The sequence below is a fragment of the Pristis pectinata genome, chromosome 19, assembly GCF_009764475.1.
Source record: "Pristis pectinata isolate sPriPec2 chromosome 19, sPriPec2.1.pri, whole genome shotgun sequence".
Lineage (NCBI taxonomy): Eukaryota > Metazoa > Chordata > Chondrichthyes > Rhinopristiformes > Pristidae > Pristis > Pristis pectinata.
In genome coordinates this window covers 28,089,131-28,106,260 of record NC_067423.1, presented here as the reverse complement: position 1 = coordinate 28,106,260, position 17,130 = coordinate 28,089,131, and the positions used below count along the sequence as shown (strand labels likewise).

At 37.6% G+C, this 17,130-nt stretch overlaps 1 protein-coding gene across 1 annotated transcript in view; it reads left to right on the top strand.

The window, feature by feature from the left end:
* LOC127580309 (GRAM domain-containing protein 4-like) overlaps positions 1–11,646 on the top strand; it is a 119,063-nt gene extending 107,417 nt beyond the window's left edge. The window contains 5 exon segments of the mRNA XM_052033601.1: positions 479–623; positions 2,760–2,853; positions 6,775–6,859; positions 8,076–8,144; positions 9,163–11,646. Of these exon segments, the coding sequence (XP_051889561.1) occupies positions 479–623; positions 2,760–2,853; positions 6,775–6,859; positions 8,076–8,144; positions 9,163–9,264 (495 nt within the window). The 3' untranslated portion in view covers positions 9,265–11,646.
* The last annotated feature ends 5,484 nt before the right edge of the window (positions 11,647–17,130 follow it).

Sequence of the window (17,130 nt, the reverse complement as noted above, 5' to 3'; positions counted from 1 at the left end):
CAATAATTAAAAAAAAGATGCTTTTCCTTTGCCTCCTAATTTGCAGTTCTAATTTTATCAACTGTCCTTTTGCCATGTCACATAACCAGACTCCACATGTCCTTTCTGCCTTCACTGAGAGATTCCTCCATTGAAATCACAGGGGTTTGACTTAACATGCAATCAGAGAGGCAGTCTCCCAGCAACATGCTGAGAATCTCCATGGTGATGCATAGTATCGGATGCAGACCATCTGCCCAAGTTTCAGACTTCCACGCAGCGCAAGCATGCAAGTCCAAGGACACTCTGCTGTTTCAACAGCTGAAGCCAGTGTCTTGATTGGAACCAGTGGACTCTAGCCCCGCAAGATTTCTCTTTTCCTGAAAGTTAATAGATATAATAGTGAGGGAAGGGTGTCTATATTACTTGCTAATTGGAGGCATGTGATTTATGTAAGTCTAATGTGCACACCCACCAGTTAATTGTGATGTTTCCACAGATTCCAACGGTTGTGTCAAGGTCAACGTAACTGCCCCAATGCCATGTCTGTTTATAGTCGGGAGATGATGGTGCACGTTCACACAGCAAGAAGAGCAGCTTCAGTGAGATTTTCAGTTTGGCAGAGAATGAACGTCCTTTACCAGGTAAGTACAATTAGATCTATCCCATATTAAAATCTGATTTCATTTAAAATGCATTTGAAGCTGTTATTTCTGGATCTTGCAATAGTAAAAGTGTTGTGATATATATTTGGATGGAGCACAGGGGTTATTTTGAATATTAAATTATATGTAATAATAGCTACAGTGGAGTACCTTGTGAGGTAGAGCAAAAGTGGTGGGTGACTGCAAGTAGTCGCAAGCTCTGGATGTGGGTTGTTGTACAGCAAGACTCTAATAGCAGTTAGGGTAATGCTATTATAGCGCCAGTGACCCGGGTTCAATTCCCGCCGCTATCTGTAAGGAGTTTGTACGTTCTCCCAGTGTGTCTGTGCGGGTTTCCTCTAGGTGCTCCAGTTTCCTCCCACATTCCAAAGACGTACAGGTTAGGAGCTGTGGGCATGTTACTCTGGCGCCCAGAAGAGTGGCGACACTTGCGGGCTGCCCCCAGCTCTTAGTAACACACAAAGACGCATTTCGCTGTGTGTTTCGACGTACATGTGACTAATAAATAAATATCGTGTATTTGTAAAAGAAAATGACTTTATTTTATAAATTAATGTAAACCTCTGAAATTATTTTGAATATTTTCTAATTTTTTAAATCTCAAGCAGCCCACAATAGTTTGTGAAGTGCTTGTATTTTATCATCTCATGTCACATAACCAGACTTCACATGACCTTTCTGCCTTCACTGAGAAAATCTTTGCCATCCATTTTCTGTTCTTGTACCCTTGACCACATTCCCACTCCTGCCCTCTTCCACGTCAAATTATTTTCTTAGAAATTTCATTGTTTTCCCCTCCAACTTCTTGTCTAATCTGAGCTCCTGTTCAGTAAATTACTGCTGCAATATTTGCTGTGGATTTTGAAACTGTCTCCATGATCTCCCTCTCACATCTTCCTCTGAATCTATACCCTTATGCATAACAAAGCAGTAGTCTTGTATCATTCAATGAGTCACATTTTTCTCAGGCACCCTCCCAATGAACATCATGATGACCTTTCAATAACCTCTGCTTCCCACTGAGCTAGTGGTATCCTCTCCCATTGATCATCACATCAGTCTTACTGGCCATTGGCTGCTTCATTTCAAAAAAAATCCTCAACCCCACTGAGTAGAAATGTAGTTGTTGAATTAAATTTAGTTCACACAATTTCCTTGATTTTCTTCCTATTTTTCCCCTCCAATCCATCCTCACATTGTCAACTCGTGTAAGGATCCATTTGTAATGCTCTCTTGACCTGCATTTGGTATTCCTTGCCAATGTATAATGCATTGGGAAATTGACTGGCTTCATAGGAACGTGGGAACAGGCTTGAACCTGCTGCACATTTGATTATTGCTGATCTGTACCTCATTTACCTTAGATCCATATCCCTTGATGTGTTCACCAGCATCTCACACTTTTGTTTTACCAATACTTTCTATTCGAAGTGGGAAGTGATTTATAGATTAGTGTCAACTCGAAGAGGGAGATGTGGTGTAACTTTGCAATAATGCACAATGATGGGGTGGGGCTGACTGCAGTTTTACCAGAGTGGGGCTAAAAGGGTTAAATTGTGAGGCTAGGTTGCATAGAGAAACTGTCTCATGTATGTTGAAGATTATGGCTGAACTATTTGACTAAATTAGTGTAATTTCAGATTTCTTAACTGACAGGAGACTTTCAGGACAAAGGCAAAATGATGCAGTTTGAATTGGCTGTTCAGTTTGATGTTGGTTATCCACACAAAGTGGATATTTGGAATGCTCAAAAACTTTTTTAAAGCTAGGTTAGTTGGTAAATTTATTGCTAGGGTACATTTTTGTTTACTAAGATTTAATTAAACAGAGTAGAGATACTGACCAACCATGACCTACTTGAAGGGCAGAACAGGCTCTTGGGGCTGAAAAGCATTGTCCTGTTTTCATGTTTCTAACTTGAAAAGCAATTAGTTTTTCAGAATACTTATTTTTATTATCGGAGGTAAATTTTTACTCACTCTGCATGACATGCATTTTCTTAATGATTTTCTTCATTCAGATACAAAGACTAATGTTGGAAAAAGTTATCGTTAGCAGAACATGTCACCAAACAGGAAATACACAATTAAAAACTTGTACTCTTTTTTTTAACAGTATGTGAAAACGGATGGCGCTGCTGTCTAATTAACAGGGACAAGAAGATACCGACTGACTATATTCGACATGGTTTTCTCTATGTAACGGAAAAGTAGGTTATATTAAAAGCATTCTGTAGAGACTAGATATTGCATAACAAAAGGCAAATTATTCAATATTGATATTATTTAATAATTAAGACCAAAATGTCAAAACCTTTTAAATTTTATTACAATAAGACAACTCGGTTTGTCTGTAAAAAGACGGATAAATAATGTAGGTGATAGCTTGTCTGAAGCAGGTGCAGTCTAAGATGATGCTTTCATTCAATAGTAAAATTAAAAAAAACACATCTTGCTATATTTGATTTTAAGGTTAGGTTGTCCATCAAAATCAATTGCAGAAATATGTGTCCCACTGATTTTTTAAATGCGATTTAAAGTTTCATAGCCTATTTTTTTCATTTTTTCAATCCAACAGAGTACAATGTACTGCAAAAAAAAATGTATTTTGTATTTGCTTAAAGAGCCGCATATATTGATTGTGATTTAATTTCAGTGACGCCTTTGGTGTACAGGTAGTTTTGACTCCAGGGCAAGTTGACATTTTAGAAGCTTTCAAGAAGTGATTGAAAATCCAAACCTCATAGACAGAAAAAGGATTTTGGTACCATTTCCCTTTGTCAATCAACAGTCTGCTGATCACTTGGAAGGGCAGATATGCAAAAGATTATTCCATCATTCTGCACCAAATCAAAACTAATATAATAATAAATGTAGACCTGGCACATTTAGCTATGAATGGTAGTGGACAATTAATCAACTTGCAAAAGGACATAGGTTCCAAGAATATGCCCATCCTCAATGATGCCAGGGCTCAGGCTGGTCCAAAGCATTTGCAGTCATCTTCAGATAGAAATGGATGATGTAACTCACCTTCCTCTTGAGATCTCCACCATCCAAGATATGGTACTGCAGATCTGTTCCAGAACCAGCTGTGCCTCTAGCCAAGCTGCTCTGATACAGTTAAAATGTAAAAAAATTGCTGAAGATATAACCTGTCCGCAAAATGCGAGGCGGATCTAATGCAATTAATTACTGTTCAATTTTCAGCAAAGTGATAGAAGATATTATAAAATGGCATCTATTCACCAATCGTGTTCTCACATATGCTCAAACATAGACCAAAGGGTTGAATTCCCTTGGTCCGTGTTTGAGGTCACAGTGATCATCTTTGGCAATAGGGTAGTATTTGACCAAGTATGGCACCAAGCAGCCCTGGTAAAGCTGGTCAGTGGCATTAAGGGGGAAAACACATCGATGGTTGGAATCATTCCTCACGTAAAGGAAGGAGATTTATTGGAGTTCAGTTATCCTAGCTCTAGGATTGTATTGTAGGAAGTAGTCAGGGCATTGTCCAAGACCTAACCGCTTCATCAATGATTACACTTCAGTCATAATGTCAAAAGTAGGAATGTTTGCCCCAAATCTTTTCCACCATCCAATTGGTACAAGTCAAGAACTGGATAGAGTTGTTTCCACTTGTCTGGATAAGTGCAACATGCACTTAATTTGACGTCATCCATTACAAAACATCCTGCATGAGTAACAACCTGACTCTGCCCCACATACTCATTCCTTCACTCCCAGTATACAGTGGCTGCAGTATGTACCATCTACAAAACGCGTGGCAGTTTTTCACCAACTACTCGAAAGTCACCTCCCAACCCCTTGTAAAAGGATAAGGTCAGCATGCACATAGGAGCAACACCAACTGCAGATTACCCTCCAGACAAAACACCATCATGACCTGGAAATATGTCACAGTTTTGATATTTTTGGCCTTGAATCCTGAAATTTGTTACTCAACAATGTGGGAATACCACCAAATGTTTGTGAGAGTGGCCAGCAAATATGCAGCTATGTGTGGAAGGCTCATTAAATGTGATGAATGACAGATGGATGGTGATGAATCCAGAGATAGTTGCACACCAGAATGATTCAAGTCGTCTTCCATGGAACCATTGGCCTGGTTCTCGGTTCCTCAATGCTCATCGGAAAGAACATACTCTCTTTCAGCTTGGTTATGCTCTGAGCACTAGCATGTTCCAGGCACCTGTTCCTTGCCACTTCAACCTGGAAGATGAAGGGGGAAAAATATTTAAATATTAAATTTCCAGTGACAGCATTTTTTTTTGTCTACTCCATTTTTTTTCAATAGGACAGTCTAACTCTGCCTGTATGCATTGAATGCATGTGTATTGTCTGCATGCATGTTGCTTGTGGAAGGTTAGCTAGAGCAATGCTTATCTTAGTTGATTGTGTGTTTGTGTGTGTGTGTGTGTGTGTGTGTGTGTGTGTGTGAATGTGCGTGCGTGCATGCATGAGGTATTGTCTGGGGTTGTTTAGTTGTAGTTGAATCCAGCACAAGTAAGGTGTAGTTTCAAGTAAGCTGTATCTTGAAAGTTCATAGAATTACTTCTGGCTGCTTTGGCAGGGTCATTTTTAGGAGATACAGTAGGTCAGTGGCTGTCTTCTCCTGCCTTTCCTTCATTTTGGCCCCCAATGGCCTCTTTGCAGAAAGTAATTCCCTCCTCCTCCACCTCATCCTCCTCTTCTGCAAAGGTCAGCCAGTTGTGATCTGAGAAACACATGATGTTCCCACCTTTCTCCTGCCTCACTGTCTACAATTTCATTATTGGAATCACTAAAAAAAACAGTTTCAGCTGCGCTGTAACATACAGGAGATTTCCCTCTCAGGAATGGAGCTCTGATGTTAAATTCATTGCTATATTACTGTGCTGCCTGATGCACATGAGAGCATCAGCTAGAAAAGAAATGTGGCTTGACTTTTAAGTGAGCCTCACAGTCTAAAGCCAAGACCCATTGCACTGGCATTAGTTGGTGTAGCTGTACTAGAAATGGCTGGATTACCATTCCAAATCAGGAGTGAAGAATTTCAAATATACTTGAATACTCATGTTACTGATGCATGCTTAAACTTACCCAGACAGATAAATTTTAGTGAATGAGTGCTTGAACTTGTGAAAAGGAAAAAAAAATGACTTGCTTACTATGAGAAAATGGCCAATGACTTTATTATGGTATACTTATTTTAAGAATCAAAGTTTGCTACAGTCATGTTGTAATATGACATGGTCAATGTAGATCTGTCCAAATATTTGGTTTCAACTGACATGAAAGGAACTTTTGATTAGTGAGTGTGAATTTGTCAAATAAAAAGTGAAATTATTAGCAATTGGTAAAATTATTAAGCTTGGCTCTAAGTTTATAGAACATTATAGAACACTGGTTCAGCCACAATTTGTGTCCAGTTCTGGGTACCACTTCCAGGAAAGTTGTAAAGTCTTTAGAGAAAGCACAGAAGAGGATTACCAAAATAATTCTCAGGATGAGGGACTTTAGTTGCTTTGAAAGATGAGAAAAATTGTGTTGTTCTCCTTGGAACAGATGAGATTGCAAGGGGATCTAGTAAAGGTACTTCAAGTCATGAGAAATATGAACAGAATGGATGGAGAACGATTGATACCATTAGCAGAAAGGTCAGGACAGGAATGTACTGCCCGGGGTAGTAGAAGAATCAGGTTCAATTGTAGTGTTCAGAAATGAACTGGAAAGATATCTGAAGGGAAATAATTTGCAGGGCTTTGGGAAGAGGGCAGGGGAGTGGGACTTGCTGGATTGATCTTACATGGAGCCAGTATGGTCTAATGTCTCGTAACCTTTCTGTGATTCTGAATTGTTATTCTGATAGGAAATCCACTAGATCAATGGAAAATCAGATCTACTATCTTGAACAGTTCACCTCTGTGATTATATCAACAATTCCTTCCTTTGAACTTGTGTGTTTTATTTGTCATCGGGTATGCATTTGATTTTTTTGTTAAATACAAAATAAACCAGGTGTGAAAGTCATGGTTATGCAAAATCACCAGTGAGGGTTCTGGAATTACTTATCATAATCATTTGGGATTCCCTATCAAACACTTTACAATTTGTTTCTTTCTATCCAGTTATTTATGCTTTGAAAGCTCCAAATCTGGGTCATCCAAGAAAAATAAGATAATAAAATTAAAAGAAATTACAGAAATTCAAAAGGTATGTCTGACCTATGAGCTTTATCTATTTTGAATTTTGGCTGATTCATTTGTTTTAGCTTTTTCTGTTAAATATGAACCTGTGTATTTCTTTTTGAATTTTGTATGTATAACTTGTCAAGCATGTAATGTAACTAGATATATTACATTGCAGCTTTTCTGTTAATGCTTAAAATTCCTTGTTTTTCTTGCGTACAAATATGAAAGCCCTTCTTAACAATGTTTTAATATACCGGGTTTCTGTAATGGAGAACAATGATGATAATATAGGTAAACTTCCTAAAAATATTTTGAATAATTATTTGTTTACACATATCTGCATTTCTGTAAGTGATCTGAGTTCAATAAGAGTTGTGGAGTTCAGTTTATAGTAGATTTGAATCTACAACATAAAACTACTTATTGATCACTTTAGCCAAAGCCATGATGTATTTTCATTATGTGATTTTCTGCATTGAACAATACTACATAATGAAGAATATGATAAGATATGAGGGCTGTATGTTATTCCAAAGTTTGAAAATTACACAAGGGCCCCAGGTGACAGTACGCTCTTTTCCTATTGTTATATTGCATTTCTATACAATCTATAAGAACCATGATTATTTAAAGTATGTCATCTATTTAACTTTTGTTGTTTTGAAGTGAAAAATTTCCCAGAGCCTTCAGGAGCAATTCATGGATGAGGCCTCTACAGTGTGCCTCAGGCATTCCTATCCCCACTCAGATCTGGATTCTTGAATGTTTTGGGCCATCAAGATTGATTTTTCACATTATTTGGGTGTGAGATATCTGTGGGTGTCAGGCCCACACCAGTAAGATCTGGCTCAAAGAGTGAGAAAAGCATTTTCAATTTTGTTTTAAAAGATCCACCAAACAGCACTTTTAAATAATTAAAGGTGTTAAGCAATGCACAGGTAATGTTTAAAAGGAAAGGTAGCGCGTCCTTGTTTGTGTTTCCCTCAGTCTTGCCTTCCTCATTGAAATCAGTAGTTTACAAATCCAGTGCAGAATCTGAGAGCAGATTCCTCAGCCGGGAAATGTCGGTAAAATTAAGTTCCACTGGTAGTAGCATGTGGGACTCAAAGCATTTCCGAGCAAGATCCAGGTCATTTTTATTTATCTGAGAATAGCTTAAAGTGCAATCTCATCACTAAGTAGGGATTATTTCCTTATATTTTTTTTTACCTCTCCCGTTGTCCTTTTTACTCCCACAGTACAAAGTTCTGTCAGTTTTACCTGGATCAGGAATGGGCATTTCAATAACTACTCCATATACGCAAAAGGTACGTAATTTCCTTTTTTGACGTTTTGTTATTTTACATATTCTGCTTTTGAATAATATATAAACATTCCATTCCATTTGAAGGTGTTCCAGTAATACACCTTAAATCCTTTAGCGATGCTGTCAACCAGTAATTTACTGACAGCACCATCCCTCAGTTTTATGTTATTAGTCTTGCATGGCTACAATAGATCTTAACAATGTAGCTAAATAATGTTATGCATTGATATACTCCTGAGAGGAGTGGAAGAACAGAGGGAGTTTAGAATGTGTGTTCACAGATCCTGAAAAGGATAGGCTGATAAGGCAGTCAGAATGTCGTACTGGATGTTTTCCTTTATTAGCAGAGAGGTTATGTTTATACAACACTCACCAGACTGCAGCTAGAGCACAGTGCCCATTTCTGGTCACTGCATTGCAGGAAATATGTGATTACACTGGAGAGAGTGTAGCAGGGATTTGCGAGGATCTTGCCAGTATTGGGAAGCTTTGGTTTTGAGGAAAGATCAAACAGGCTTTCTCTGGAACAGGGGAAGCTGTGGAGAGACTTACTTGAGGTGTATAAAATTATGAGGGACCTTGACTGGGTGACAAGGAAGGGCCCATTTCCCATAGCTGAAGGTCAAAGATGACTGGCCATAGATTTAAAGTAGCAGCATTGGAGGGGAAAATTTTAACCCAAAGGGTGATGGGGTTCTGCAGCTCGCTGCCTGAAAAGGTGGTTAATGCAGAAGCTCTCATCACATTTAGACAGCACTTGGTTGTGCACTTGAGGAGCAGAGATCTGCAGGGTTTACAGAATCAGTGATGGAAAATGGGATTAGGTTGGGTAGCTCCTTCAATGTGCATGGGCACAATGATGGACTGAGTGGCCTCCTGCATCATTAATTTTCTGTGATTCTGCATAATTGTGTTAGAGTGAAAGAAATGAACTTTTTGTTTGTCGTGCTTGTTACCCTTCCATTTAACTTGTAATAGATTTTTCTTTGAAACCATTTTTTTTGTTTGCTTTTCTTTAGCCACTGGTATTTGGTGCTATGTTACACAGGGATGAAGCCTTTGAAGCAATAAACTGTCAATATACCAAAATAGCATCCAGCGTATCCAGTAATGAAACCTAACCACATGCTTTCCAATAAGGAATAATTTATGTGTACAATATTGTTGAAATGAGCAATTGGACAAGAACCTCTATTATCTGTTTGATGATATTTGCGATGGATTTTGTACCTAATTGGAATAGATGGTTTATAATCTATATATTTTTTAACTTGCTGTTTAGTTATTTTACATTTTGGTGAGAGTTTTGCACAAAAGTGCTGTTACTATCATAGTAATCCCCGCACAGTAAGCACTTTTGGCATTTGTTTACAGACATTTTAAATGTTAGACTAAATTGGAGTAGGATAAAATTGAGTTTTTTTAATTAAAAAAGAAAACAATGTAAGATAAAATTTGAACTAAAAAGTGCAAAATCTGAATGCCAAGATTGTATACATTTCAGTGTCCATTTCCGGTGACGAGTATTGTTTTAAGTAATATTCTTTTCAAAAGGAAGTAGGAAGCTAAGGTAAAGCAGAAAGATAAGGAAAGTTAGGCAGAAATTGTGGAGAGAGAATCAGAATTAATGTATCAGATCAAAGTCTTCTTATTAGAATTGGAAAATAACTGAAGTATGTGATTAAATTACACCCCGAATCTCAAGTCTGGACAGTATAGACATTAAGTAATTGTTCAGAACCTTGTGCACATAATAATTGATTAAATATTTACATGATATGAGATATAGTCATTTTTTTATTATATCACAAACCACTGCAGAAGTAATCTCATCCAGTGTTTCCATTGGTAGTAAAATATAATTATGGAAGCAAATTCTTTTTCTTTTAGTAATGATACTTATGTTGCAAGTTGCAGTTGACAACCTGTTCAGATTATGTTTTGGGTTTGAAAGTTTCATTCCCACTCCTTTTGCAGGCTTTACTCCAATGTTGCCATACAGCTATATGAAAAATGAGCATTTTGAATAATTCTTCCAATGAGCAGAAATTAAATGTTACTTCCACATCTTTTTCAACTCAATATCCTCATACTTCCTGCCTGCTAGCTCCTTTCAGAAAGATCCGCCCTTGACGAAGACCTTCTTTGACGTAATTTTTCCATTCTTGACAAATGCAACAGACCAAGTTTATCTGATTGCAATATGCTCTTCTGTGGAGGGGAAAGACCATCTCTTTAGATAGAAACTATATTACTAAGATTACGTCCTGACCTTTTTTAAAATTGGCGAATCAATTTTCAAGGCATGCTCATTGGGCCATGCATAGAAGTGGTGTCCATTAATACCATCTGATATTCCTTTTCTCCATGTGCAAAGAAGCCTGCCTTTGTTCACTGTCAAGAGATAAAACAGTTTGGAAACTTGCTGATAGAAGGCACAGACATGAAACCACATTCTGGATCTCAGTGATATGGTTCAAAGATATTGTACATTGGCTTTGAGGATTTCTATCTAATTCCTTTCTAATTTGTTTTTTGCTTCAGTTCAGGATGGGGTTTATCTGCACAGCTGTTTGAAAATTTTCATGGCAGATGTCCATACAAATCATGCTGCAGCAGAAATCCCCATTCCTTTCTGGCATGTAGCAAATTCTTCCTGTCATTTCAGTGATCTGATGCAGCAAATGCTCTGTGCCATTGCACACACTCACAGAATTCAACATCATACACTTATAATCAAGGTCATTGGAAAGTAACTTTAATATGATGTGACCAACAAGCCTCCAGTGGATATAGCCTTCAAGAAACTGCAGAGTTGCTGGTTATTAATACTTAAGACTTTATGACCCATTTTACTTTTACATGTGCTCATAGAATTACACTGACTGCATAAAAATGCCTGACCATGCAGAATATTTTTCACTTTATCTGGGCTTGTTCAAGGTTTAATTCATTGAAACTTTTAATTGAACATTATTAATGCTGCAAACACTGGAATATAAATAGTAGTGGGTTTGTGATATATAGTTACGTGATACAAACATTTGCCAAGCTCCCTTTAGTTTACTATTAATGTGGGAATGTTTACTGAGGGCTAATTTTTCAGCTTCTGTATAAGAAGTGCATTTGCTAGTTTGGATTCCTTGTAGGATACACACTAGCAACTAATTTAAATTTAAAGTAATGTGAACAACTTTGTAAAGAAAAACATCAACTGGTAGTTTTCAACTAATGCAATTTATTTTCTTAATAACCCCAATTACAAAAAAGCAGTTGCCATTCTTGTTGATGTACATTAGATATGTTGACTGTTTACATATTGAAAGTTGTGCATAATTGTTTTTGGTATCATGTAAAACTTTTGTGTAAATGCAGAAAATATAAATGGATCCAGGAAATGTAACTTAAGCCTATAAAATCTGCAAGCTTTGGATCATGTTTATTCTAAAATGAAAAAAAAGTCTTGTAAAAAGTCATGCAGATTTTTATTTGAAATAAATGGTTCTGTAAAAACTCCTGGTTTATGGTTTTATAATGTATGCTTTTTAGCTACCATCTGTTATAGCTGTTGGAAAGTTCACTGAAGTTGTTCTTTGTTGCCAAACCTTCATGTACACATTGAAGTTGCAGTTAAGCTGTCAGCGCTAGGTGAGTAGTAATGAGATCACCTGGTAATTGTGCCATTCTGTTTCCATTTGATGAAGCATTCCTCCAATTCATTGCAGATAACAGATGTTATCAAAGTAAGCTGGAAAATTTATCACAGATTTTCCCCCATAGTATTACTTTATTGTGAACAGCTGAATTTCCTTTAAATTGAATACTTCACAACAGTTTCACTTTGGAATCAACAAATATTTACTCCATAAATGGTGTGGAAATATCCAAGGGTGAATTTGGAAGGTAACTGAGTTTCATTAGGCTGCATGGTTAAAATATGTACAACCATAGAGAGCCAGAGAGCAGCAATCAACAAAACCAATGAGCATAATCTAAATAAACAGAAAAGTTTAATTTTGGACGCAGGAAGTCATGGTTAATATGTACGGTGTTCCGGTTGGAGCACATCTAAAGTATCATGTCCACTTTTGTATTATTCAATGGTGATCATGATGTTGGAGGTTAGGAATTATGAAGCAAAACTGGCCTGGAAGAGGTGTCTAAGAGATGAAACTGAGGTATGCAAAATAATAAAGGGTCTGAAAAAGGTTAGCCCTCATCTGTGAAAAAGAGCAAAGCACTATAGGTTCAAGCACATGAAATATTGATGTAAGGAAGAAGGTCTTCACTCGCAATACAAGCAACACCTAAAATGAATGTCAGGACAGAATAATGGGGACAAGAGGCTTGGATAACGATAATGCACAATTAGGTGCTGCAGCTGGGGATCTCGAGACTGTTCCTAGTTGTATGAACAAATGGAGGCTGACTCAATTTTCTAATTACAAGAGTAAGAATGTGTTTAGCTTCGAATCATTGTGATATAAATGGATTTACGAAGGTATTTCTAGTTTAAATTTATTTTAAAGACTGTATTTAAAAAATTGCAAGAAAGACAAAACCATGTACTATAAATGCAAGTATAATTCCCTTAAACATAGTAACCTTAGATATCCTCTTCCTCACCTCACCCATGTTCATCATTTGCGGCCTCAGTATCAGCTTGCATTCATCCACCTTGCATGAATAGCAACCGGTTCCTTAAGAGTGCAGCTAATGGCCACAGGGTCCTATTAATCTAAGCAATTACTCAGTTCAGCTAAAATCTATTGAACCAGTTCACCTCTTAAATTACATTTTCCACTTTGACCAAGTCTGGCACTCAATTATTGGATTCCTTGGCAGGAAACTTATAAAGCTGCACCCTTACTTCTGGATTTTGTTAATGAAGACCTTAATGAACAATGCAGATCTCAACCTTCATACAGCTCTGCTTCTTGCTGGTAGTTTTTTTTTGTAGGTTTTCCTGCCTTTCTTCATCTTTTACTGTATCTTACTGGTTAATGATGGCAGCCAGAACCGCTCAAGGGTTCCATGTGAAAATTAGAGGAGAACTTCTCAACCTGACCCATAAAGAAGCCTATAAAATAAATATAAAATTAATCTTCTGGGCTGCCTTTGGCTCAAGATCAGTTTCATGTATAAGTTTGTGCAGTGGAAAGTTCCTTCCCCTAAATTCTGCACAATCCTCCACTGTTTTCCTTTATTTTTAACCATGGCTTTCCCTCTACCACATCTCATCTATTTCTCACACGATTATTCTCACCAAGGATAATGTATTCCTGGTCTTCACTTTCCATCCAACCGTTCTCCAAAATCAATGGATTATCCTTTGCAATTTCTGTGACCTTGAATGAGATTCCACCACCTGACTCACAGTTGACTCCCTTCCCTTCTCAGCATTCTGAAGGGATCACTCCCATCACAGTTCCTTGGTCCATTCTTCTATTTCCACCAATTACACCCATTCTCATGGCACTTTCCCACTTAAGTGCAGGAGATTCAATTTTACCTCATCCCTTTCCACCATGTAGGGACACAAATAGTCAGGTGAAGCAATGATTCACTTGTGCTTTTTCAAATCCAGTGCTCAGAATGTGATCTCCTCTAACATTGAAAAAAACAAATGCAGATTGGAGACTGTTTTGCAGCACTGTGTTCAACATCTGGGGCTGATCCTGAGCTTCCAGTTGCTTGTCATTTTAATTCTCCATGTCATTTGCATATTAACCTGAAAGCAGAAAATGCTGGAAACACTCAGCAGGTCAGGCAGCATCTGTGGGAAGAGAAATAGAGTTATCACCTCATTTTAACATGGTTTCCCTTCCCACAGATGCTGCCTGACCTGCTGAATGTTTCCAGTATTTTCTGTTTGTATTTCAATATTTCACCATCTGCAGCTTTTTTGATTTCCACTCTGACCTATTTGTGGCCTCCAGTGCTGTTCAAATGAGGCACAATGTGAGCCCAATGTAGGCTTGAGGCCAAAGAGCCTGTTTCTGTGCTGTATCTCTCAATGGCTCTGAGAGACATTGCAACCCACCTAGAAATAAAGCAGCGTGACCGTAACTGATTCTTTATTTACAAGAAGATACAGGGAGAACCTTTGTACCACCTTAAAATTATTACCAGATAATTGAAGGTTTGAAGAACTCATCCAGAAAACAGATTATTTGTGGAATCCAGGAGTCCAGACTGAGGGAAGAGCTACTGATGGAATAACAGTGAGTACCAGATCCTACCACAATCTGGGTGAAAACAAAATGTTTCCTCACCACCCCTCTAATTATTCTACCAATTACTTTAAATCTATGACTCCCCTGGTTTTAGGGGAGAAGTGGTTCATTCTATTTATCTGTGCCTGCTACAGTTTTATGCACCTCAATTAAGTCTCCCTTCAGCAGCTGTCTTGGTTCCAAAAAAAAAATAAACCCCAACTATCCAATGTTTTCTTGTGGCTACAGTTTTCCATTCCTGGCAATATCCTCACCAACCTTCTCTGCATTTCCTCCATTGTAATCACATCTTTCCTCCATTTGATAATACAATACATAAGCTAAAATCTAACTAATCTCTTGTACAGTTTCAGCAAAACCTCCTGCACGTATATCTTTTTTTTCTCAACTAATAAAGTATCCAATATGCTTTTTAACTACCTCATCGAACTGTCCAGCTATCTTTTAAGGACTTATGGACATCTACTCTGAGGTCTCTTTGTTCATTTTCGCACTATTCGTAGAGCTTCCATTTATTGCATGTTCCCATGCATGTTGCATCTCCATAAATGCATTACCTCACACTTCTCTGGATTAAATTATACCCACTTGACCAGACCATCTGCATTCTGAAGTTGAAAACTCTCTTCCTCCCTGTCAATCACTCAATCAGTTTCTGTATCATTTGTAAACTTCTTCATCATGTTCCCTGCATTTAGGTCTAAATCATTAAAACATACAATGAAGAGCAGGAGCCCAAGTACAGAGCCCTGTGTAACCCAACTGTTAACAGCTTTTTCTTGTTATACTAGCAAGGTCAAAGTCAGGGTCAGATTCGCGGTGTCAGGTGAACCTAATGTACCTGTTGCCAAATGGGGTCAATTTTTTGCAAAGAACACCCACTAGGTACAGTATATCGATGCCAAGATGTTGGTCCAAGGGCAACCAATGACATTTCAATGTGACTCAGGAATAACATGGTTTATCCTCTGGATACAGGCCATTGATTTCTGGGCAGTGCAGTTGAAAGCAGTGGATTTACAATGAAAGGTCTTCACCCTGAAATATTAACTCTTTTTCTCTTTTCATAGAGGCTGCATACCTCCTGAGTATTTCTAATATTCCATTGTTCCATTTAAGACTACATTCATTCTCTGAAGATGGTGAACTGAAAGACTGAAGAGTGCTTTAATGTGGATATCTTTGTTATAGACTGGTAAGATGTAAGTTGTATAGTGGCTGGGACAAATAAAACTACGTCAAGACAGGTTATTTCTGGTACTTTGATACCTCTAAATCTTATAAGATGTAAAAATTCAATTAAGTATAAATGATGAAATTTAGGTCCTCAGCTAAAAGCATACATTCTCTGACAGGCTGATATTGGATAAACTGTTGTATAATGATATTTGCTGTGATGTACCACATTGCGCAAAATAATTTGGACAAAGTTAATACATATATCTATCTATATAAACACTTTGGCTTACATTTTGAAAAGAGAAATGGGTTGAAATGCAAATTGCCTTGGTTTGGTTAGTATATTGTTATAGGGCACTCAAATGAATTAGAGGATCTTATAGAATATTGGAAATTGGGCTTGTCATAATACTGGAAGAAAATAATTCACTTTTATTGAAAACAAAAGCCCTGAAACCAAAGCCTATCTGGATTTCCTGGTAACTCCGACTCACTGAAGAACTGCTTATTCTGCCACGCAAATCCTGGCATGACTTGCCAGCTGGACGAAAACAAAAGGTGGAAGTTACTTGGAAGGAAATAGTTTAAAAGTTTTACTACATGTAGCAGTCAGTAAGTTGAAGAGGATTGTTAAAGGTCACACCCAGCTGTGACATATAAATGTTGGCTGTGAAACCTGTTAGATCACAATGCGCTGACTTTTTTCCCCCCAAGTTCTATAAACTTAGCCACATTACCTTTGTGTTTTTGGTACCTGGAGACTTAGATAGTATTTTTATGGTGATGTAGAGTAATAAAGTAGTTTAATGTTGCAAAACAGCTGCCATCCTGACTTTCTTTTATATTCATTCATTAAAATTCAACACTTATTTATCTGCCATACATCAGTCCATATGCATAAAATTGCTAATTTGGGCAATATAGGTACCTGAAAAATAATAAAGGAAGCAAGTTTGCATGTATTGTAATTTTGATGACAATCTAATGATGTGCAACTGTATGGCAATGCACCGCAGCAGTCAGTCATTGCAGATTAGACTTTCCCAATTTTCTGTTACCATTTGAAAGCAAAAATCAAGACAATGGATTGATGGTGAATGCTTTTAAATGGAGCAATTCTGCAGCTTCTGCAAATGTGGATGTTTATCCCAAGTGACAAAAAGCCAGAATCTCAGTTCCAGCTAAACCTAGTGATAAATTCAGCAAAAAACAATATTAAATGAGCTCCTTACAGTTACTGTCATTTTGTCTGGAGGAAAAAAATAAATAAATTGGTAATATGGACAAGCAAATGGCAGATTTTCAGAAATTGATGGAATCTGGGGCCATGGATCTACAGTTACCAGAGAAATATCATTTAACGGGTTTGTGGTAGAGGTATTTGCCTTGGCACCATTGTTCAGCCAACTTCAAGGTCCCCCTGTCACCTCCCCTCTGCTCCTTAGCCTTAATGCTGCTGTCTCCGATCATATTCCATTCTCACAGCAGAACGGCATTCTCCTCAGCGTACAACTTCCATTTCTCCGTGTTAAAAGAATATAGATTTTTATTGCATTTTTTATGGAGAAGAAC